The 22,022-nt window shown below is 41.4% G+C and overlaps 2 protein-coding genes across 2 annotated transcripts; both read right to left on the bottom strand.

Annotated features, from left to right (window-relative positions):
- Window positions 1-9,405: 9,405 nt before the first annotated feature.
- gtf2h5 (general transcription factor IIH, polypeptide 5) lies at window positions 9,406-10,663 on the bottom strand. Its single transcript, XM_050058135.1, has 3 exons — window positions 10,512-10,663; window positions 10,078-10,163; window positions 9,406-9,948 (listed from the first exon to the last, which is right to left on the bottom strand). The coding sequence occupies exons 2-3, from the start codon at window positions 10,110-10,112 to the stop codon at window positions 9,768-9,770; spliced, it is 216 nt and encodes a 71-aa protein (XP_049914092.1). The 5' UTR covers window positions 10,113-10,163; window positions 10,512-10,663; the 3' UTR covers window positions 9,406-9,767.
- Window positions 10,664-12,164: 1,501 nt separating this feature from the next.
- On the bottom strand, window positions 12,165-21,313 carry serac1 (serine active site containing 1). Its single transcript, XM_050058555.1, has 17 exons — window positions 21,194-21,313; window positions 20,405-20,505; window positions 20,228-20,264; window positions 19,980-20,122; window positions 18,518-18,607; window positions 17,823-17,954; window positions 17,600-17,721; window positions 16,432-16,560; window positions 16,148-16,261; window positions 15,755-15,917; window positions 15,288-15,438; window positions 15,042-15,183; window positions 14,686-14,786; window positions 13,731-13,828; window positions 13,386-13,568; window positions 13,146-13,289; window positions 12,165-12,994 (listed from the first exon to the last, which is right to left on the bottom strand). The coding sequence occupies exons 2-17, from the start codon at window positions 20,496-20,498 to the stop codon at window positions 12,858-12,860; spliced, it is 1,980 nt and encodes a 659-aa protein (XP_049914512.1). The 5' UTR covers window positions 20,499-20,505; window positions 21,194-21,313; the 3' UTR covers window positions 12,165-12,857.
- Window positions 21,314-22,022: the final 709 nt, after the last annotated feature.

Raw genomic sequence — 22,022 nt, 5'->3', positions numbered from 1 at the left:
TTAAACTCTGGTAAAAGTCCTGGTCCAGACAAGACTGTCCACTGAGTTTTAGCAGTTGTATATAGATGATGTAATTGACCTTCTTACTGTGGTGTTTAATGAAGGTTTAAACAGCGGCTGTATGGACTGCGGACTCATTTTATCAAGGTGTTTTATTGTTTGTTGTATAAAAAAGATGCTGCAGCTGCGGCGACGAGGATCGGTGTGAGCGACGGCTGAGCGGGGAGTGAGAAATGATCCAGCCTCTGCTTCAGTTTCCTGGTCCCTGCCAAAGATGGTGTGACCAGATACTGCACTTGTGGTTGAGCAGTTTGGGGTCTCTCATCTGGCAGCTCTGCTGCTGGGGGTTGACTAGTGCTGGCAACACTCTGGTGACGGCGGAGGACTGACAAACCTTGATCAGTGACATTTTTGGCTGACAAGGCTTCCTATCTCCTGATGAACTCAGCAACACACTTCGAGTTCACCTTCAGGATAGGAATCCCGAGTTTGCTGAGCTCCGGGTCGTCGACTGTCACCCTCTGCTGCACGCGCTGGTACATTTTGGTGATCCGATGCTTTTGTGGCGAGCCTCGATCCTTTCCACCACAGTCGGGATGAAGCCACAGCTGCTTTATGATGCAGTACATCAGGCTTCCTTGAGTCCAGCAGGTGGGTGGCCGAGTAACGCTTGCTGAACTTCAGCTTTTGCACCAGCGATGACTCACCCGGATCACCTTTACTGCGGCCGAACAGAGCGTTACCCCAGCATGCTGAGTACAGGCTGTCGAACTGCTGGATGCTGCGATCGTGGAGATCGAGCTTGTTCCAGCAGCCGATGACTCTCTGTCTCGTGGCTTCATCGAGCGCAAGCTTTCCCTCCTCCAAGGCAATCTCGACTAGCACAGCGCTCAGCTCCTCCACGTGCTGGTACCCGCGTAGATGACTTGGACCGCACACATCCTCCACACAGGGATCAAGCTCAGGAGCCACAACCTGATCGGTGAGATGCAGACCCTTTTTCAGCGGAGTCAGATTGTCGTTCTCACTGTCAGAGTTGTAGCCCACATCATTCTCCAGGGATCCCTCTGTGTCTGCATACACCTCATCAGCAACCACCTCAGCAGCAACCACCTCATCATCTTCATCCTNCCCACATCATTCTCCAGGGATCCCTCTGTGTCTGCATACACCTCATCAGCAACCACCTCAGCAGCAACCACCTCATCATCTTCATCCTCTGCTGCTTGAAGGGTCTCTCTGGTCTGAGCGTAATGGTCCGGAGCGCTGAACGGTTCTGACGACTGAGAGAACAGATACTCCAAACCAATTCGCTCGTCCCCAGCAGGCACAGGAGGCCGGTAGTTTGCCTCCTCAACCTCGCCAAACAAGTCCTGGCACCTCTGGTTGAGGCGGTCTATCAGAGGAGACACGTACACCATGTGCTTCCTCCCTTTCTGGCCTTTGACGGCGGCTGACTCCCTGTCGGAGTTCCAGCGTGCAATTCCACTGAGGAGATACACCTGGAAGGGGACTGCGGCACAGTGGGGCCCCAGTATCATGCTGGGCAGGAAGGAGTGGAATCCCTCCAGGCTGTTGCTTCCTCTCACTGTGCTGTAATGTGGCAGGCGCACACCATTACGGGTGATGTGCTTGGTGATGGTGTACATGTCTATCCCTGGTGGATCCTGAAGACACTCCAGGTGTTTCTGCTGGTTCTCCCAGACACGGTCGATGGCTGCTGCATCCTTGAACAGGTGGACCTGGTTCTCATCCATCCCAGCCGGTCCCTTCAGGATGTCGATGGCATTCTGCACACGTGCAAATGTCTCCAGGGCTCCAACAGTGATCCTCCTGACATAATGCTTCAGATCATTTTTGCTGACATGCATTTCAATGATCTGAACATCAGAGAGGGAATCATACTTGGAGTGGTGACCTGCACGTATAGCCTGGATGAGCAGCGCCATGTCGTCCTTATTATATGAGAACACCGCAGCAGAGAGCGCAGACTTGAAGAGAGCATACTTGGGGTGGTGATCTGTTCTGACAGCTGCATCAAATCTGTGAATCCAGTGGAAGATGTCAAGCCGCACCATCATGCCACTGTCGGCCCACTCACTGAACAGCTGCTCCAGGTGTGACACACCATGTATTTTTTGTATTTTCTTTGCCTCAGTGTAAGTCTTCTTAGAAAGCTCCCTCATTCCTGTTACAGTGCACACTGTAACAGGAATGAGGGAGCTTTCTGTTGTATTATGTCTCATTATTAAGGCTGGTAGATGGAAATGATCTCTTAGCTACATCTGACAGAGAATTCATGTTTCTATACACTGAAACAAAAAGACAACTCAAATCTGATTTACTTGTGATCCCACCAGGTTTGTTGAGCTGGCTGAGGAGGGTGGTGTAGAGGTCTTTCCTGTGCAGGTACTCCTCACAGTGGCTCTCCTGGACCTGCCTCCATACTTTGGCCATGGTGTTGCCCTGAGTGCGATCCCTCATCAGGCGGATCACCTGCTTGTCCACGCCGCGTCTGAAATTACAGCACAATCATTAAGAATGACATGTTCTAATACAATCTTGTAGAATTCAATTTACAGTAAAATAACTCAGAGACTCACCTGAGTGTTAAAACAGCGGGGAACACGGCTCTGTGAGCTGGACTCAGCTGGTTTAAAATGCCTGCATCCCACGCCAGGAAGCGGCCAATGGAATGGTCCTTTGACTCCTGGGCAGCTTTCCTGCAAGCATTACAGGCCAGGACCTCAGTCAGCATTGAGTACCAGCCGGACATGTGGCAGATCCGCCTGACAGTCTTTGAGTAGCCACAGCGGTACAGAAAAGTGTCCTTCTTGGCACGCGCTGGGCACTCAGACCTGGGACAGCGAAGGCTGTATCCCCACACACCGACTGGTCTCCAAAAAAACACCCGGCTGTGAAAAAAAGAGTCTGCAGAGGGCACTCCTCCTCCCACCACCACTCCAGGAAATTCAGGTGGATGAAACCACATTCGGTCACTTTTGAGTACTTTCCTTTTCCTGATTTTCCTGTGCTTGTCCTCAAATGACATCTGGTGTTGAAAGAGCCCTCTCTTAGCATCCTCTTTCAGCCACCTGATGTCTGCCTTGGGGAGCCCATGAGGACCGGACTCCCACATTTTGTGCCACCCCTCGTATGTCACCTGGTTAAATAACAAAGACACGACCTTCATTTAGTAACCAGTAAGTGCTCTGACTGTAAAGCTGTTTCTCCATTAAGCTGCATGTATTACCTCACTTGGAGTAGCAGCTACTGCTGCCTCAGTCACATCAGACGTCGTCCCTTTTTCACCAGCGGGAGCTGACGAAGGACCCTTTAAAGACATCAGTGTATTTAGTATAAAACCTAAATATTGACATGATCAGTGTAATCTATGAACTATGGGCTTACAGGTGACGGTGGAATGGCTCCTGTCTGTGACGGCTGTGGAGGGTGTAGTTGGGAGGCAAAATCTGGAGGGGTCAGGTCAGTGTCCCCTGAAAGGAAATCAGGACAAAAGCTTATGCAGCCATGAGGACAAAAATCTGTGTCAAAGCAGCAAAAAGACCGAACTGTAGAACCATCCTCAGTGTTATTCTGTAGCTGGTTATATTAGATACAGATTCTGCAATAATGAGGTTCGTGCAGTTATATTAATCCAAGGACATAAACTGATATACCTTGACTTTCAAAAGTGTCGAGTGCCTCTGCCAGCAGAGCATCATCTGCCTGTTCGTCATCACCTCTAGACCCTGAGGTGCTGGAAGTGGCAGTTGCTGCTGGAGGGGCCACTTTTTGGGAAGATTTCTGTAAAGTGCAGTTTGAGAACAGGCTTGAGGTTTGTCATATGAACTGCACCCTGCTTTTTACTTAAGGAGCTTTGACCTACCTCTTGTTCTTTGTTTAAAATGTAGTGCCGGAAGCGCTTCAGCGACTTGGAAGAGATGTCATCCTCCTTCATCACGAGCCACTGTCTGACTGAGCAGAAAGCCTCCTGAGACATCTTTCGCTCGTGGTCACTTCCGGCTTGAGGATCCGCCTGGAGGCACTTGTGAAGGCTGTAACACCGCCACATCTCCTGGAACGTGAACGACCTGAAGCGGCCCTGACCATAAATGGCCCTGTCCACGTTTACCTCCAGGTGGCAGGAGACTGAAGGGAACAACTCCACGTACCGGTGCAGGTAATCCTTCACCCACTCGGCCTGAATTGCACCTTTCCTGTCTGGGTGGCGGCTCTCCTTAATGTGGCGATCGAGAATACTAAAATAGAGAATATGTTATTGAATTTAAGAAAAACAACTCATACAATGTGTGATTCTGTTTAGTAATGAATACTCACAATTTGAGATATCCAATGTCATTTTCAATCAGCCACTTGAAACTTTTGCCATCGTACTTTCCGAATGTGATAATGAGCTGACCCAGATACTGCTTCTCCGTAGGATTGTCAGTTATCAGGAGGCACTTCTTTTTAGCTGAAGAGTTACACATTGGAAAGGTTATTACAAATATTAAACACGTAAGTTATTTATAAGTGCAGTAGCTTGGCATGCCTGCAGCACTGTGCAGGATGGGTCAGGTGCAAACACATATACATGGATCATATGTTAGTTGTGCTTCTGTGACACTTATGCAGAGATATTACCTTCCTCACAAGCTGTCTTTGGATCCCTCAGTCTGCTGTCATCATATATTATGGAGGGTTTGGACGACTGGCATAGTTTGGCCTCCTTCGTGGCTTTCAGAACACATTGTTGCCTATCTTGTGGTACACTTGTGTCCAGAATACACAAGACAGGCAATAACGGATCTGTTCCAGGTCTCTTAGCTGAAAAACATTTGAACTGTTAAAGTGATTTGGGACTTCACCCATGATAAAAGTACTAAAGCTGTAAGTTTGTAGGTTCAACAAACCACATGTGTGAAAGGGTCTTTTAGTGACAATGTAATGACACAAACAAACTATTAAATCACACTGGAAACAAACTGTAAAATACTAGATTTAGTGTGAAGGACACAGGAGGTGATGAAGAAATATCCCAGCCTTCACTCTTGACTCACCTGCTGAATGAGAAGCTGCCTTGAACTCAATTTTCTTTTACTTCACTCTGTATCTGTAGAAGAAAATGTGAGGCCAGTTAAAATGGGCTTACTTAAATGTGCCAGGTTTGTCATACTACTCATACTTTCTCTTTATTTGAACTCTCTTCCCATGTACTGAAATGACAGCTATTAAGTGCAGTTATAGGCTATATATATATACATATATATATGTATATATGTATGTATATATATATATATATGTATATGTATATATGTATGTATATATATATGTATGTATATATATATATATATATATGACTTTACCCAATTTAAATGAGCTATCCTAAAGAATAACAATCATCAACAGTTAAACAATACACTTTTATCCGCTAGAATGAATGAATTGTCACGATCATCTCTGAATGAATGAATGAATGAATGAATGGACACACGCCAAGGCTACACGACAACAGGACGTGACTTGTATATTTTCTTCTTTTATGTATGATATATGTTTTGTTTTTTTTAAAAATCGCTGGCACTTGCCCCTCTTGACAGGCTGCAAACCCCCCCACCCCCCGTCAAAGCAAGTGCAGGTATCCCCACCCCCCACGACAGACTTTACCCGACTTAAATGAGCTATACTACAGAATAACAATCATCAACAGTTAAACAATACACTTTCATCTGCTAGAATGAATGAATAATCACGATCATTTCTGAATGAATGAATGAATGAATGAATGAATGACGGGTCAAACGTGGATAAGAAAGGGCTCCGATCCGATGACGATCCGCTAACTCTTACCTGGTTTTTGTCTTTCGGAAAAAAGTCCTGATAGACGCTCGTAATTTGGCTGTCTCCTATTTTCTAAAACCGTTGACTGCCAAGTGTCAATCACCGCAAGGGGGCGGGGAGGCGTGCGAACTGTAGACTTGTGACCACTGGAGCGCGACGAAGCGCCGGCAACTGTAGACTCCGGGCCAATGGGATGCGGCGGTTGTCTACAGTCTACAGTGGGCTTTGCACGGCGGCGGGGCCGACTTCTGTGAATTGCCCAAATGTGGGAATCTCGACTGCATAATTTCTGGTAGTGGGGGACTGCGTTCGCGCTCTCCCCTGATAACGGTGTACAATGAAAAGAACAAAGAAAGGGAAGGCACTATGGAACACACGTGTAAGATAAATCGGCAGTGTAGATGGACATTTTTTTTGACGCAGTCTATTATGATGCTGTTTAACTAAGCATATAACGATGAGAGTGAGTGTCGTTGTGTTGTATTTCAGCTAACGGCCTGGTGCTTACAACCTAATTACAACCGAATCACAGCCGTGCTGATATGCAGTACAACAGCACGATCTCGAGTGTCATTTTGCTTTCATACAACACTTTTACAAGCGCATTTATCAACTGTAAAAAGCGGCAACAGATTTATGTGGCTCCGCCAATACAAATAGACTGTACTGTTGCCAAACAACACAAACACATTTCTGCACACTAGCTTGTTACGTTGTGTTAACTCGCCCACACTTTACCACAGGGCAGCTGCTGTATATCGTGTAGGTAACATTTGTGTTTTTACATTTATTTTGAACCAGTGAAATACGTCTGTTGACCGTCGCTTCGGATGAATACGTTTGATGCTGATGAGTTGCAACAGTTTAGTCAGCACATTGCGTCGTCTTCCGATGTTAAATGAGCAAACCTGGATATTTGCAGTGAAGTGTTCAGGCTTCTTTCCATCCCTTCGTCATTTTCTGACCATTCAAAGTTTAACTCAAATGTTATTTGTGGTTAAATGTTCAATTTTGCGGTGCAAAGTTTGTTATGACGACCCTTTATGTTGGCTAATAAACGGTTAAATAATTAACGGCTTAGAACACCTGTAAGACGGAGTGATACATGCGTAGTTAAAAGTCCCAGCGCTGTTATAATATATATCAGCTGTAGACTGTATAAGCAAGATATCAGCACACATAAGATGACTCTTGTCTAGTAAAATTGCTTGAATAGAGTGTTGTGTAAATATTAATAAAAGTTGATTTCATACCATGTCACGTCATAAATAGTAAAAATCATGTAAAGATTGCTATGGTAACTTTAGTACATACCTGAAACGTAGGCCTATATGTATGTGTAAGTAATGTTTTTGTGTGGCTTTGATGGTCTCAGTGTATTGTAGCCTGGAACTGATGTTTCATTGGTCAATGAGAATAACTGTGGTGAATCACTTCTTTACTGCTGAGCCATTCAAATTATCACTACCTGGCAGTTTGGCTAAAGTTAAGTGTAATATCTGTTATCATCAATTTAATATATTAAATAGTGGTTGTTTTTTTCCCACATTTTTTGCCACATGGTTGTCTTTTCATTGTACCTTTTTTACGAAGCATGGAAATGAGGGGAAAAAGGTACGAAGATGGAATTAGAACTGGGGCCAGGCGTTTTTATGTGCGGCTGAGGAGAGAAGTTAACGCTGATTGACTTCACCACCTGCCTTCCACCATCCAGCTGGGACCAATTAGGGGCCATGTATTTTTATGCTGGGCAACCAACGACATGCAGGAAGTGTGGCTGTTCATCTCACCTTGTAGCCAGCTGCAGCGCCACCTCCTGCAGGAACTGCAAAAGTACAGCCCACAATACCAAAGACTGTGACTGGCCATTGAAATATAATCTCTGTGGGTCAGACACCCATACATTCAGGAGTTGCCCTGAGTCCTACGCAAACAAAACGAGACAGTCAAATGTAGGGTTTGACCATCAGGAGCCTTCACCATCAGAGGTACCTCAAGCCCATCAAGAATCTACCAGCGAGGCAGACCAGCAGGGTTCAACCCATCAAGACGACATCCCAGAGCAACCTGGAACAGCAGGCTTTACAGCCCCACAGATCACCACCCAGAAACACCTAGACCAGCAACTCCAGGCCCCCAGGAGATACAGCATTCCCAGGAGGACCTCCCAGCTGACCAACCTTTGCTGACTTGTCCCAACAGTGGCCCAGTGTCATCTAAGGACTGTGGAGATCTCCTAGATTTACCATACCATTTTTCTTCTTCAGGAGTGTTCTTTTGTTTTCAAAGAAAATTGCAAACTGTATGAAAACAGATGGACATAAGGGCAGTCAGTGTGGAGAGGGGGAAAAGAAACAGAGCCTCAGGGTTGGCAATCTTTTTCAACAACCAACAATTTCACATCCAGAGGGTTGAGAGGGTTATAGATGGGAGAGTAATGTTGGTGGATATAGAGGGACAAGGAGCTAGATTTAGAGTTATAAATGTTTACTGCCCCACTGAGACTCAAGATCGTCAGGTGGTACTACAGACCATTCAAACTTTGATTCACTGTGGGAGGGAAGTCATTACTGGGGGTGACTATAACTTGTAGATATAGCAGGCAGAAGATCAACATCCTCTGTAAAACTAGATGCCAGTTCTTATACACTTCGAAACATTATCAAGGACTGTAAACACTGTGAACCACTTAACTGTTCAATAGAGCTAGTCCCCTTCTCATCCCACCACAAACTGGATTGCTCAGTAGAAATCCATGGCTCAATTAGGTCTGGTACAGGCACTTGGAACCTCTTGAAAAACTCTTTAAACACGTGCAACAATGGATCTTTAAACTGGTCCCAACAAGTGCTGCAATACCCTTTGGGCAGGCCATCAAGGCCAGGAGATTTATTACTCTGCATGGCCTTGGTTATCTCATCAGTTGTCAAGTCTCTCCCCGGGAGGTCTCTGTCTGTATTATGAAGTTTTGTCGTTACATAGGACAAAAGAGAGAGATAAACTAAGAAATGCAATGCACATTTCTTGTCATTGAGGAAAAAGGAGGGTAATACAGTGGTTGAAGAAAGACAGTGGTGATTCATGTGAGGATAGGAAGGAGATAGTGGGGATGGCTGGGCAGTATTGTGACAAGCTTTTCAAGTGGAAGACACAGATATTGAAAAGGGGGGAAAAAAAATCAGTACCAGGCAACATTCTTTAGAGACAGTATCCTTTCATGTGACTGTTTCAGGCAAATAATTAAGTGTTTTTCCTTCAGAAATACTGTATTTTCCTGGCAGTGTGAAGTTCTTTGAAATTATGTTTACATCATCATCATGTATGTAGAACGTACAGTACAAAATGATTGGTGAAATGATCTTTTATAATGTGAAGGGAAAAAATAATGTGAAGGGAAAAAAACAATTTAATGTTTTCTTGGTGTGTAATCAAATCATGAATTGGAACTCATGATGTCAACATTTCTAAAATTCAGTCCTAAACCCGGTTGTTTTGGGGTTAAATGTGGAAAGGCCATTATTGTTTGCCAAATTAATTGATGGATTACACCCAACTCTGAAGCTCTATGCATGTTTGTCTCATCAAAGCTCTTTATTTTGGTTCTCTGATCATCTATGCTTTCATCAGCCCTCCATTAAAAAAAAAACATATGCAGATGTAAAAATGGCAACTCAAGCCAGCACTTTAAACCAACCCACAAACAATTCAATATACTCAACTTTCACAATGGACAGAATTAATGGATTGCAAGAACTAAAAAAAAAAAAAATTACTTATTTTTTTATTTACATTATTTTAGCAAAAAATGAGCAACTGCTCCATTACAGTCTACAGTCAAAACATTGCAAACCATGTTTGTTTAAAGACAAACTCTTAAACTAACCTAAGTCCCAGGGAAAAAAGTTCATTGAAATAGCTGAGTGTTATTTCTGTGTGATAGGGAATGAATTTTGGTCCATTAACTCGCCAACTCTCTCTTGCAGGGTTTGAACCACCTCTGCCAGGATAAAGACGTGTGTGTCGTCAAGGTCCTTGAGGATGAACTTCTTTCCTAGGGCCATTTTTTCGTCCAGGTAGAGGAGGAACTGTTTCATGGCAGGATCACTGGTTCAGAGAGCAGAGGGGAGCAAGGGGAAACATCTTAAGTCATTACATCATACCCACATGTGAGTTATAACGGAATTAGGTTATACATATATAATACTTATGTATTTGTCTCAAAGTTTTCCTTACCATTCAACAAGGACACCTTTGTGTACGTTGACCATATTGACAGTTGTAGAGAAGTCAGCAGTCGGTGCCAATTAAAATGCTCAAACCTGCAGTAACAAGATGTGTTACTTTACTTTCCTAATCGGTAACATGAAGCTAACGCAGCTAAAGGTTAACTCAGGACAGTAAATAAATAAAAAAAAACAAAGTTTGAGAAGTGAGAAGAAAATGTTAGAAGTTGAAGAGTTTGTTTCGGTCTCAGTTAACGTTACTTCAGAGAAAACAAAAACAGTTGGGCTAAGCAACGCTAACACAACTGCTAACGTTAGCATTTTATTTGAGCCTTGTTAGCTTGTTAGCGATATCATTAGTTCGAAAGTACGTAACTCTGGAGATAATCTGCGAAGTACTGCCATTTTAAAATATTAACACGCCGCCAATTCATATTTTCATACCAAGCTATAGTCAAGCGAAGGAGCTGAGCAGGACGAGAGACAGACTTTCCTCTCCCCGATAGCTTCAATTGTTTCCTGCTAATGGTGCTAACGTTTCAGAGTATTGTGGAACTGAGATGACGTACGGTGTGCACCGGGGGACAATCTTCTACGATATCAGAGATGCGCATTTCTTCTTCTAATGAGGCAGACTGTATGCTAATAAAGCGTTATGCTGCCCTCCACAGGCAAGAGTATACTATTCACCCTGTATTTTTTAAACAAGGTGCAGAAGCTTGCAGAAATATCAGTTGTTTTTTTGTTTTGTTTTTACCCATAAGTAGAAACTCCACTTGAATACTGGTAGACCCAGACTTGAGAGCTCCCTAAATAACTGTCACCTTTCATGTCTGTATTTGTTACAAGAGAACACAACATGTTGGACACTCACAAACCATCTAAATGTTTGTCTGGCTGTGCATTTGGTACAACATCATTCATAAATATTAACATTATTTATCAACAATGAATCAGGTAAATGTTGCAGTGAGTTATGTGGATATATAATATGATAGAGTCAAGTTTTCAACATCCATCGTAAAGCTGTTAATAAATGAAATAAACAGTTGGGAATGTCTGCTTTTTGCAGTAAATTATATATTAGACAGATAAAGGTACATCATCACATTGGTTGCAGAGAAATATATAAATGTCCAATTTTATCATGAAGCAATCTTGCTCAGTGATTTACAACATTTTGCACAATAGTCTAATGGAGGAATACTCAACTTGCTTTGCCTGGGGGCCTCTTTTGCTAAGTGACAGAAGGCTAGGGGCCACTTAATGAACAAACATTAATAACATTTATCAGCAGGAACATAGCACCAAATTCATGGCCCTATGCAGAAGCATTTTCTGTGGGCCCCCTGCCGTTTTTCCCTTGATCCATGTCTCTCTCACGCACCTTTTGAAATGTTCTTTACAAAATCCGTTTGCTTTGCTTTCCTTCCCTTCCCTTTCTTTTCATGACCCTGATTTCCCTCTCTTAGGGAAAGACATAAGTGTGTATGTTGGAGCTCCAGCAGCAGAAGCAGTCACTCACTTGGCTCTAGCTGTGTTAGAGATGAATCTTGTAGGGGCAGAATAAACCATTTTGTGCTTTTAAGGGGTGAAAGGTGCCTCAGAGAGCTTCTGCTATTTAAAAAATAAATAAATAAATAAATAAAAAAAAAAAAAAAAAAAAAAAAAAAATATATATATATATATATATATATATATATATATATNAAAAAAAAAAAAAAAAAAAAAATATATATATATATATATATATATATATATATATATATTTAAAGTTTATTCAGTTTATTCCACCAATTTGAATTTAGTTATGGCACTAGTTGCATAGAAATATGGGGACCCTGGGTAATCGGTAATCAATTTACTGTCATTGCAAATTAGAAAATGGTCGGCAGCTCACCAAACTACATCCACCAACAGTATCGCTGCGCAGCACCTTATCAAGGACTGTTTGGCTCATGGGCAACAAGTTGACTATCACTGTTATATTGCATCAAATGACATAGTTAACTAATCAATTAATGTTAAAAAAACATTTAGAGAGGATATGCATTGCAGAGAGTATTTGAGATGAAAATGATGCAGAGCATAGACAAGTTTGACTCACTCCAGCTTCATACATTTATTCATTGTCAGCGTTGTAGTGGCAGTTCGGACTACAAACACATGGAGATTCAAAACCAATTGCTCGATTAGTCCCCTATAAATGAATAAATATAGCAACCTGAACTAATATTAACACAGGTCCACTTGGGTTTAAGTTCAGGAAGGAATCTGTTTTGGCAGATGATATGGTTGTCGTACTGGGTTAGAGTAAAATACATTAATTTAAAAAATAAAATCTTAAACAACTCTGGTCAAAAATACTGAGGAGCAGGAGTGGCAAAGACATATCAGTGCATCTTTAAGTAAATCATGTCTGAGCATTATATGCCCTATGTTAAACTGGTAAGTCAAACTTGAAATGGAAAAAATTGTCAGATAGTAAAATCTAAAATAATTAAAATCTCAACTCACTCATGAGAGAGACCAATCCAAGAGGATGGCTAGGAGAACAAAGTAAACAATGTTCTTTTCCTCACAACTGACAATTCTTCACAGAAACCAGTGTGTAAAATATATTTGTTTTCCTAACTATACTATGATCACATTAGTGGATGTTTATGTTAATGTGCAATGAGGAGAGGCAGTTATGTTTCCATTTGGTTTTGGGGGTGGGGGTTATCAGTGCTATCCCCCTTTCAAGTAAAAAGTAGGTTTTATCAGTGTGTTTCTGTTCATGTGTTTCAGTCAGTGGCTGATGTAGCTCTGCAGAGCTTCCACGATGAACTGGAGGCTGCGCTTGTACAGAAATGATTCCTTCTTCTCTGGCTTGCAGATGTTGAGATGATCTACATCCACCTCGATGAGCTCCCCAATGCCAAGATCTGAAACCAAACCAGAGCAGGCTCAAGGTAAGAGGTCAAAGAACAACAAGACATATCACTTTCAAGATATGTGTTTGTTTTGCTCATGAATTCATATTTAAGCTATACATCACAGATACACATGTCCTATTAGTGCATTTGTGTTACATACTTGCTGACTGCGCTGGTACCACCAGTATCTTGATCATGGGACCAATGTTTGTTGGCAGCTTCTCTGCAAAGCTCAGCACCTTGAATTCCTTTTCTTTGGCCATGTTCAGGAAGTTCTCATTCAGGTTGCGCAGTGCTGGTGAGTCTTAAGAACACATGGACAACCAATCACATTAAATATTGAACAATATCTTTGAAACATAAACAGTCTTGGAGCTCAAAATTTATTTTATTCACTTACCTTTACAAAGTTCTCTGACTTCTATTGATGGAAAGAGGAGATATCTGACATTGACTGAGTACTCTGCCATAAAGGTGCCATGGTGAGGAACACTGTAGAACATAATGCCCTTGGTGTTATTTAACAGTCCATGCATATCTGGGTCCTCTGAGGCATCCAGCAGCATTTTCTTCACAAGCAATCCTGATGCAAAAATCAAACACAAGAGGATACAGACACACAGTAAGCACAACTTTTAAATCAAATACAGTCACATACAGGTGTAAAACACCAAGCCATTTGTGTCAGAGGGATTCGAGTAAAAATCTGACATGGAAAAGTGGAAGGAAAGTTTTGAGAAAATACCTCCCATACTGTGGGCTACCCAGACCACAGGCCTCTCTCCGACTCCTGCCAGCTTTAACTTCTTTAGCAGCTCTTGACTTCTGTAGGCCAAGGACTTCCTGAAGAGGCCAAAGCAAAGCAAGAAATAATAACAGTCACTCATTGAAAGTCTGTTGGAACTGTGCATAGCAGATACTGAATCATTCGGATGATTAAACATTGAATTTCACTAAGAACTGTAGCTTGATTAGCATTAAATAGTGATAATGTTGGACGAGTTGTGCAGAATAGATTATTAGTATTGTAACTGTCAAGGTTATCCACTGAACTCATTGTGATCAGTTCCATGTAGGAACTATTTTCTCTTCATTGAACAACACCTGCCAATATACCCATGCAGAAAGAAGCGTGTATCTACTGCAAGCTCACTTAACACCAGTGAGCCAGCTAACGGTACAGTTCACCTGCCACTGATGTTTACACTGCGTACGGTCACAAGCTCGAGCCTCTCACCGTGAGTAGATGCAGGCAGTAATATGGATAGTGGATGTAGTTTGGTAGGAAAAAAAATTGTTTCTACGTGAAACTGTCAACAACAAGATCTGTAGATTATCTTGAGTAAACGAGTGATGACTTCTGGAAAGACACAATGCTGTTGAGTTTTTCAAACAATTTTTTTTGGTACTTTGACCACCACAAACTGAGTGCCCTCTAGGTCCATTGTATTCAAGAAAAGGCAGACATCTCTATAGCTGATATTTTTAACACTCAGCAACTTACACCAAAATAATCTAGATTGATAAATAGCCCTGCAGGTAAGAGGAAAATATGTTTTATTTTATTTTTTTTGGAATGAACTGTCATTTTAAGAAAATTATTTTAGAGAATTAAATCAGAGAAAACATAATTTTCCTATTCTTGCACAACCCTAAAATCAAACACCAGTGGAGACATGAGACAATAACAGATTGCTCACCTCTGATTCTCTACGGGACACTTGGCCATCCAGTCACTGAGGTGACTGTCATACTCCACTGACAGTACTCTTAGATTTGGACAGTCAGCAGCCAACCATGACTGTTAACACAAGAGGACACAATAATACGGAAGAACAATAGTGAGAGACGATTAATCTCTACAAGATTGATTATATTTATCTTTGTGAGACCTCACATTTCACTGGAGAATCCAAACACTGTTGAGTCTCCCCTTTAGCCAGAATGACCAATCTGTAGTTGTTCCAAATATTTAATTTAATTGTAGGAGGAAAAACATGGAAAGACACTTTATGGGGACCCACAATGCTTTACAGTAATAAGGTTGATTTTTCACCTTTGGCCAACACTCTGTGTAGTCATCCCTGCTTTCTTCCTCCTTCTCCTCTTCTAACATGTTGCGGTCCTTCTGCCTCCACGTCTTAAAAGCTGCCCCAAGAATGCCATGGATGAAAAGCACATCTGCTTTGATTGGCTGGCTGGAACAGATTGTCAAAGATGAGTGTTGGCTTACACAGAAAGTAAAAAATGAAACTAATGTATCATAAAAAATATGTAACAATATAATCAATCATTTTCCTACTTGCCACGTGTTTGTGGGTGGAGTATGTAAACGCCATCTTGGTATTTCTCTTTCACTGTCTCCCTATCCAGGTTGGCCAAAGCGCGGGCTGCATGAGACGCCTGCATGACATGAGGAGACTGCATCATCTCAGCAAGGACAGAAATCCAGCCTGAAAATGGTAAGGACGAAAAGGAGAACAAAAGACGACTGGATTGAATATAATATGTTGTTAATTTTTCACTTAATACAGTTGGGACAGAGAGTACTAAAATCAGAAAACAAACACACAAACAAGTGTGAACAAGTATAATTTCTGTTAAGCATGTTTGAGTGATCAACAGTTGATTAGTTGACAACATTAAAACTGTCTTTGTTATGGTGAACAAGTAATCTGTAGATTTCTACCTATTTACACATCCTCACTTCATCTAGTCAAGATTACACATAACCAGAACTCTCTTTGGAATAATCAGTTGCAGACTTACCAGACTGTGAAATGGCCTGGTGAACACTCTCATTGAGCGCCAAATTTCCTATGATACGAACAATGTTCCTCTGAATCTTCAGGGAGTCTCTACGAAGCTGATAAACCCTCTGGAGGAGCTGCAGACCCCCATTGGCAACTATGTGGTCACAGTGGCTCTGGACCTGCAGACATGATGTGTTTCAGTAAGTTCAGAATATATACATACACCTCTCCTAGCAATTAAAATCATCCGCAGCCTCCTCAGCCGTTAGTCCACTGAAATAGTTGTTTAGGTGTTTAGAAAACAAAACAATTCAAGGAACAGTGTGCAGTGTATACAATAAAAGGAATCAGACAACTTCCCAGGGGAAGTTGACTAGATCATGTTTAGATGAGTGATGGCCATCATTACCTTGGAGTGCTGTACCAGTGCTTGTAGGCAGAAGGATTCCACCTTCTCAGAGGGAACAGAGGTGAGGCTCTGAGCGTAAGGCAGCCCGTTACCTCCAAAACACCACAGACCACCCTGCAACATAGGAGAGCGTATGTTTCAGTAAGGATTTTAAGATTTTCATTTTCAACCTTTTTGAACAAAGAGTTGTTCTCCTGCTGGTTTGAGTTCTAGGTAGTCACTTTCCAAAAGACTGTATGTAGAAGTGCATGTCCAACTTGATTCCAGCTTTCCATCTCAATTACCCGTTGTGCTGCCAAAGACTGGGTGCTCTCTCTGAGGGCCAGTGAAGTGAAGTACTGAACACATTTGTCCACCTCAGACTGAGGCAGAGATGCCAGCAGCTGCCGCAGTCCGTCCTCTGCTGACAAACCCTGTGATGAAGTTAACACATATTAGTCATCATCTTATATACCTGTGTTATGTAAAGCTAAGGTTAAAGATGAATAGTGATGAATAGCTTGTATCCCTTGCAGATTGACGGCTACACATGTGATAGCTGATTCCAACAAGAGACACAATATGACCAATCTGATTTCTGAAGAAACACACAAAAAAATAATAGGGGACAGTCAAAAATATAAAGCTTAGGGCTGGGCGATTACTTGAATTTTATTTTCAATCACAATTTTGTCTTCCAACGATTATGAAAACAAGACAGTGAAGAAAAAAACGATCATTGGGTCACATTCCATTTTGCAATGATGCTCTAATTTTGTCATGTTATAAATCCAGCACACCCCTTCCCTTTACTGCAGTGCGCTTTGTGTCGCCAACTTGGTGACTTTCTTGCTCGATTTAGCGACTTTTCAGACTATCTCAGTGACTTTATTTCTAAAACACAACTAGTGACAAATTGAGCAAGTTAATCAGACTATCAGGGAGATATATATATATATATATATATATATACATATATATACATACATATGTGTATATATATATATATATATATATATACATATGTGTATATGGGGCGCCTGCTCTACCACTAAGCCACTGACGCCCCATATCAGGGATATATTTAAATATATTATATTATAATTAATTCTCATGCATGTTGTTCAGATAGATTGGAGTCCAATTCTCCTCTGCCAAAGATGCAGGGTCTTTCCCTCTCCATTTTATTTGTTTTTCAGTTGAATAATATTTAAAGTTCAAGAAAAGATGAGTTTTTTCTTTTAAATTTAAATAAACGCATAATGTTTCTAAAGTCAGTAAGTAACATTGTTAATAATCGTGATCTTAACATTAACTAAAATAATCATGATTTTGATTTTCTGCCATAATTGAGCACCCCCTCGAGCCTGTCATGGTTTAGTATTGAAGCAAAACCTGTGGATGAGCGTGGTTTGCAAGTAATAGACATACTGAGGTATTCTATATTATAGACTATTCTATGGAGATACTTACATCTTCCAGGTCAGGCAGTGCAGGTGAGCGCAGGAAGAATCGAATGTCTACCTGAGGAGTCCGGGCCAGGCCCACTGCTGTTCGCTGGTCTATAACCTGGGCTGCTGTCTGGTACTGGTAGTCTACATTATTGACAAAAAGTGTGAACTTATCCCACTTCACCTGTTGTACAGTATATACTGTAAACCTGAAGGGATATGCGACAATTTTTGATGTATTTTACCTTGCCAGTGGCGATTTTCTGCAAGCTCCTGAACAGCCTGTAGTCTGATGGCTTTATTGGCTGACATTGTCCTTTTCAGTAAGACCCATAATGCCACTTCATGTGGGTCTGCATCAACATGGCTGAAGTGCTCTGAGACATACAAATACAGAGCGCACTGACTGGCTGAAGATTTACAAAACAACGTGGATAAAGGGTGCTATAAATATTCCTAAAGGCACAGTGAAATTGAGTGTTAACTGTCTCTACAGTGACTAACTACCAGTATCTACAGGACCACTCTCATATTTTTACAGCAGCTAGGAAGTTACAAACCTTGTGGTTTCAAACCTTGTGTCATCAACTTGGCAGCTATTCATTTTTAAAAAGTCAAATGTAATTTCATTAGATGTCTTACTGCAGTATAATTTAATTTTAAAGATATCACATATTTCCATAATTGTAGACAATACTGCATTTACAATACAAAGTCATTAGTAATAAAAACAAAGCTAACATAACAATATGCACAAACTGACGCATTCAAAACAGGACGTGCATGTAGAAGGCAGGTGTTTCCTTTAGCCTTAATGTGCACATGACACATACAAATGAGTGGACAGCTGTAGTTTTATGAGAAACAAAATATGTGTGCCTCTATTAGCACTCACTTAGAAACATGAGTTTCAGTATAATCACAACTTTTAGTTTCTTACCGTCTAGTGATCGCAGCAAAACCCTGGATGATATTTCCAGAAACCGTCTTGCAGCTTTATGAAGTTCCTTCCTTGCTTTATATGTAAGCCCTAGACACAGTTTAGAAGTTAGTACAATGACCTAGAAAATGTGATTTTAATTTCAGTTAAAAAAAAATAAGATAGTGAAACCCCTTAGTACTAGTTGCTATTTAGTATCTAGGTGGAGGTTGGTAGGTGATTGTTTCCATAAAATAAGAGAACCTTGACCAGTGGAAGTGAGATCAGTCAACAGACTGACCCGGATGTTCAGGCAGGAAAGACAGTAGAGAGGGTAGGGAAGGAAAGACAGGAAGTAATGATGGCAGACGTCACTGGGCACCTGGTCATGTCAAACTCAGTGGGACTTTGTGCTCATACAAGAAATAAAGCCATTCAGCACATTCCAGATATTGTTTAGCTCATCTGGGAAGTCCAAAAACAAAACATGTAAACTAAAATGAAATCTCTAAATGGTCTCTAATTTTTCAGTTTTGTAAGGTGTTATAAAGGTTCGGTGTGTAGGATTTAGGGGGATATATTGGCAGAAATACAATATAAAATAATAAGTATGTTTTCTTAAGTGTAGAATAACCTGAAAATAAGAATTGTTCTGTTTTTATTATCTTAGAATAAGCCAATTATATCTACATAGGGAGCTGGTGCTTCTCCATGGAGATTGTCATGTTGCACCATGATATTTCTACAATAGCCCAGAAAGGAAAAACCAAACACAAGTTCTAGATAGGGCCATTCACGTTTTTGCATCAGCCACCGTAGTTCGCAGCCTCTCCGTGACAAGAGCATGGGAAAAACAATTTTTTTTAACATGAAACTGCTTCATTCAGTGTTTTAACCAGCCTGAATTATCTGGCCCATTTGTTTTGGAGAGGAAGAGACCTCTGTGGATAATTCAGCTCCCTGTTAAAACCTCCTGTACATCTGAATTAGAAATAGGGTGAGCACACTTTAGGTTATCAGAGAAAGTAGGTGAGCGCACATTAGCAGGTGCTGGTCTAAGGGCCTGTCTGTGACGTGCCAAACAGCATAGGAGAAACACTGATTTGTAAGGTGAATCTGCTTTATTCAGTGTTTTTACCGGTTTTACTCACCTTCTCTGTTTAGAGAGGAGGAGACTTCTGCGGATAGTACGGCTAACCTGAACACTGAGGGAATTCAAACCTGGAGAAGTTTCAGCTGGTTGCAATCTGCAATCCTCACTGCTAGATGCCACTAAATTCCCCTAAATTTTACACGCTGTTCCTTTGTGAAGGGGAAACACTGCTTAGATGTAATTGTGCTGAAATCTTTTCTACCAGTCTGGACTTGATGTTTCCAGCACTTTGCTAAGACCAAGCTGCGTGGAGCAGACACTGTTCCTTTAAATGGACACATGATGAGTTTCCAGTTTAGACATATGGTCCAGGCTAATGACTTTCAGTACCTGCAGTAAGGTTCTCCTTTTCATCTGAGGGAGTGGCTCTCAGATAGACGTAAGACTTGTACTTCTCCTGAAGAATTGCACTAGTGTCAATGGTCACAGCCTTGTTCAAGGCCACCACTTCATATGTGATAAAAAGACAGCCCCTGTAGATAGGCAATGGATAAGGTGTGACACATAGATAGTTGTTTTTACACAAGATTTTCATTGAAGTCAAGGATTAAAATCTGTATGTAGATACTGTAACTTACCCAGAGACAACTGCACCAGTTACTTTAGCAAACTTCACTAAATAAAGAATAAATCTATATTAGGTCAGGGTTGGAAGCTGTACTCACAAAAGCATCAAGGTTGAAGCCAGAGTACTTGTGAGATTGCTGACAAAAGTTGTGTACACATAAGCCAATTAGGTCTGCTTAATAACTTACTTAAATCTTTCCACTGAAGCACTTTCCTCACTCCAGGTGGCCCAGTTGTGCTCAGTCTCCGACAGCGGATCAAACGTAGGGCTGCACCAGACATCCTCCGCCTGCAGGTCACCCCCAGTGTGAGGATAAGTTAATCAAACCACCACAAAGGACTAATCACCTATTCCACCCCGGACCTACCTCATACTAGAAACTTACATCATAGAGTCAGACGTGTGGACAATGACTCTTTTGCTTAAGCTAGGTTAATTTAAAGCACGTAGAAAACAAACGGTTTACCTGAAGCAAAATTGCTGTGTTAAGTTAGCGATCCAGCATCAAGGCTCCACTGACTAAACAGCTGACATTATCAACAATAAACCAACGTGTGTCAATAATTAACGCCAAATCTAATCAAATAACTAATGTAACGTTAAGTTAGTAAAGCCATTAAATCATTCACAAGTCCTCTAACGCAAGCTAACGTTAGCTAACTTGGGATAAGGAAGGCAGCTGCGGCTGTCACCTCTCCTGTAAGTCAGTCTAACCCATCATTCAGATTAATGTTACACTAAAGCAAGCTGACATTGGTAACGCTAACGTTAGCATAAACACAAGTTAAACTGTAACAACGAGTCAAGCTAACTTAACCGTTAGCTAACACTAACTTGCTCCAGGTTTAGCTTTTAGCTAACATTTTACTCTTAGAGCTGTCCGACAGTTTAAGTTACTAACTGTTAGCTACCTAACTGACCGATTACAGTACCTTTTCCGTGCTGGTTTAATTTAAGTGTTAAACACTGACATTACCTTATTCACCGACTGATGAGCTTTACAAGGATCACCGTGATGTACTCCACGACTGCAGCGCCCGGTGTTCATAAACACAACAAAACGCGGCTCACAAATAACACGTCATCTTCCGCAACTGACGCGGTCAGGAGAAAACAACAACAACAAAAAATACTGCTAGCCAAGTTTTATATCCATAAAAGTAAGGTATTAAAAATCAAACCCTCTTTTTTGTACCTTTAAAAAGGCAGCAGAATCCTACATCAAGACTTTATACACCTCAAGTTTAAGATTCTATGTTAATTTATTTTTGGTATAATTTTATTGCATATCTTTTATTTATCTGTATCACAAGTTGTTTGTAACCCCTGGCATTGTCTGTCTATCTCTTTCTTATTCCTTATTCTCTGATCTTCCATTATGCTCTCTCATACTTTTGTATCTATGTTCACAAGGATATGTGAAATAATGAATATAAAAATATATTCAAACAACAACCAAACCTTTTTTAAAATACAAAAAAGAGACTAAACGCATGCAGTGTGGGGCGTGATAGTTTGCTTGTAGCATTATAAGAACACTTTTTATTTACTTAACATGCAAAAAAAAAAAAAAAAAACCATGGGGGTGGTTGGGTGTCTTCCTCAGACTCCTCTACCAGAGGCCTGGGAGTCTCAGATGTTGTACTTAGAATCTGCTAGAGCCACTCTCCCAGTTTGGGGTCACAGCCCCCAGTGCTCCCATTACCACTGGGACCACTGTTGCCTTAACTCCCCAGATCTTTTCTAGCTCTTCTTTCAGTCCTTGGTATTTTTCAAGCTTCTCATGTTCCTTCTTCCTGATGTTG

This window comes from Epinephelus moara, chromosome 12, assembly GCF_006386435.1.
Source record: "Epinephelus moara isolate mb chromosome 12, YSFRI_EMoa_1.0, whole genome shotgun sequence".
Taxonomy (NCBI): domain Eukaryota; kingdom Metazoa; phylum Chordata; class Actinopteri; order Perciformes; family Serranidae; genus Epinephelus; species Epinephelus moara.
Note: the sequence above shows the minus strand (reverse complement) of the source record. Positions and strands in the feature narration are given on the sequence as shown.

What these genes read in the sequence shown, in the direction of transcription:
- gtf2h5 (XM_050058135.1), bottom strand. Translation starts at nt 10,112, where the DNA reads ATGGTCAACGTACACAAAGGTGTCCTTGTTGAATG. An exon ending in AAAGGTGTCCTTGTTGAATG is followed by an intron (nt 9,949 to 10,077) that starts GTAAGGAAAACT and finishes TCTCTGAACCAG; the next exon opens with TGATCCTGCCATGAAACAGT.
- serac1 (XM_050058555.1), bottom strand. Translation starts at nt 20,498, where the DNA reads ATGTCTGGTGCAGCCCTACGTTTGATCCGCTGTCGGAGACTGAGCACA. An exon ending in CCAGGCCATTTCACAGTCTG is followed by an intron (nt 15,439 to 15,754) that starts GTAAGTCTGCAA and finishes TACCATTTTCAG; the next exon opens with GCTGGATTTCTGTCCTTGCT. An exon ending in GGTACCAGCGCAGTCAGCAA is followed by an intron (nt 12,995 to 13,145) that starts GTATGTAACACA and finishes GTTTGGTTTCAG; the next exon opens with ATCTTGGCATTGGGGAGCTC.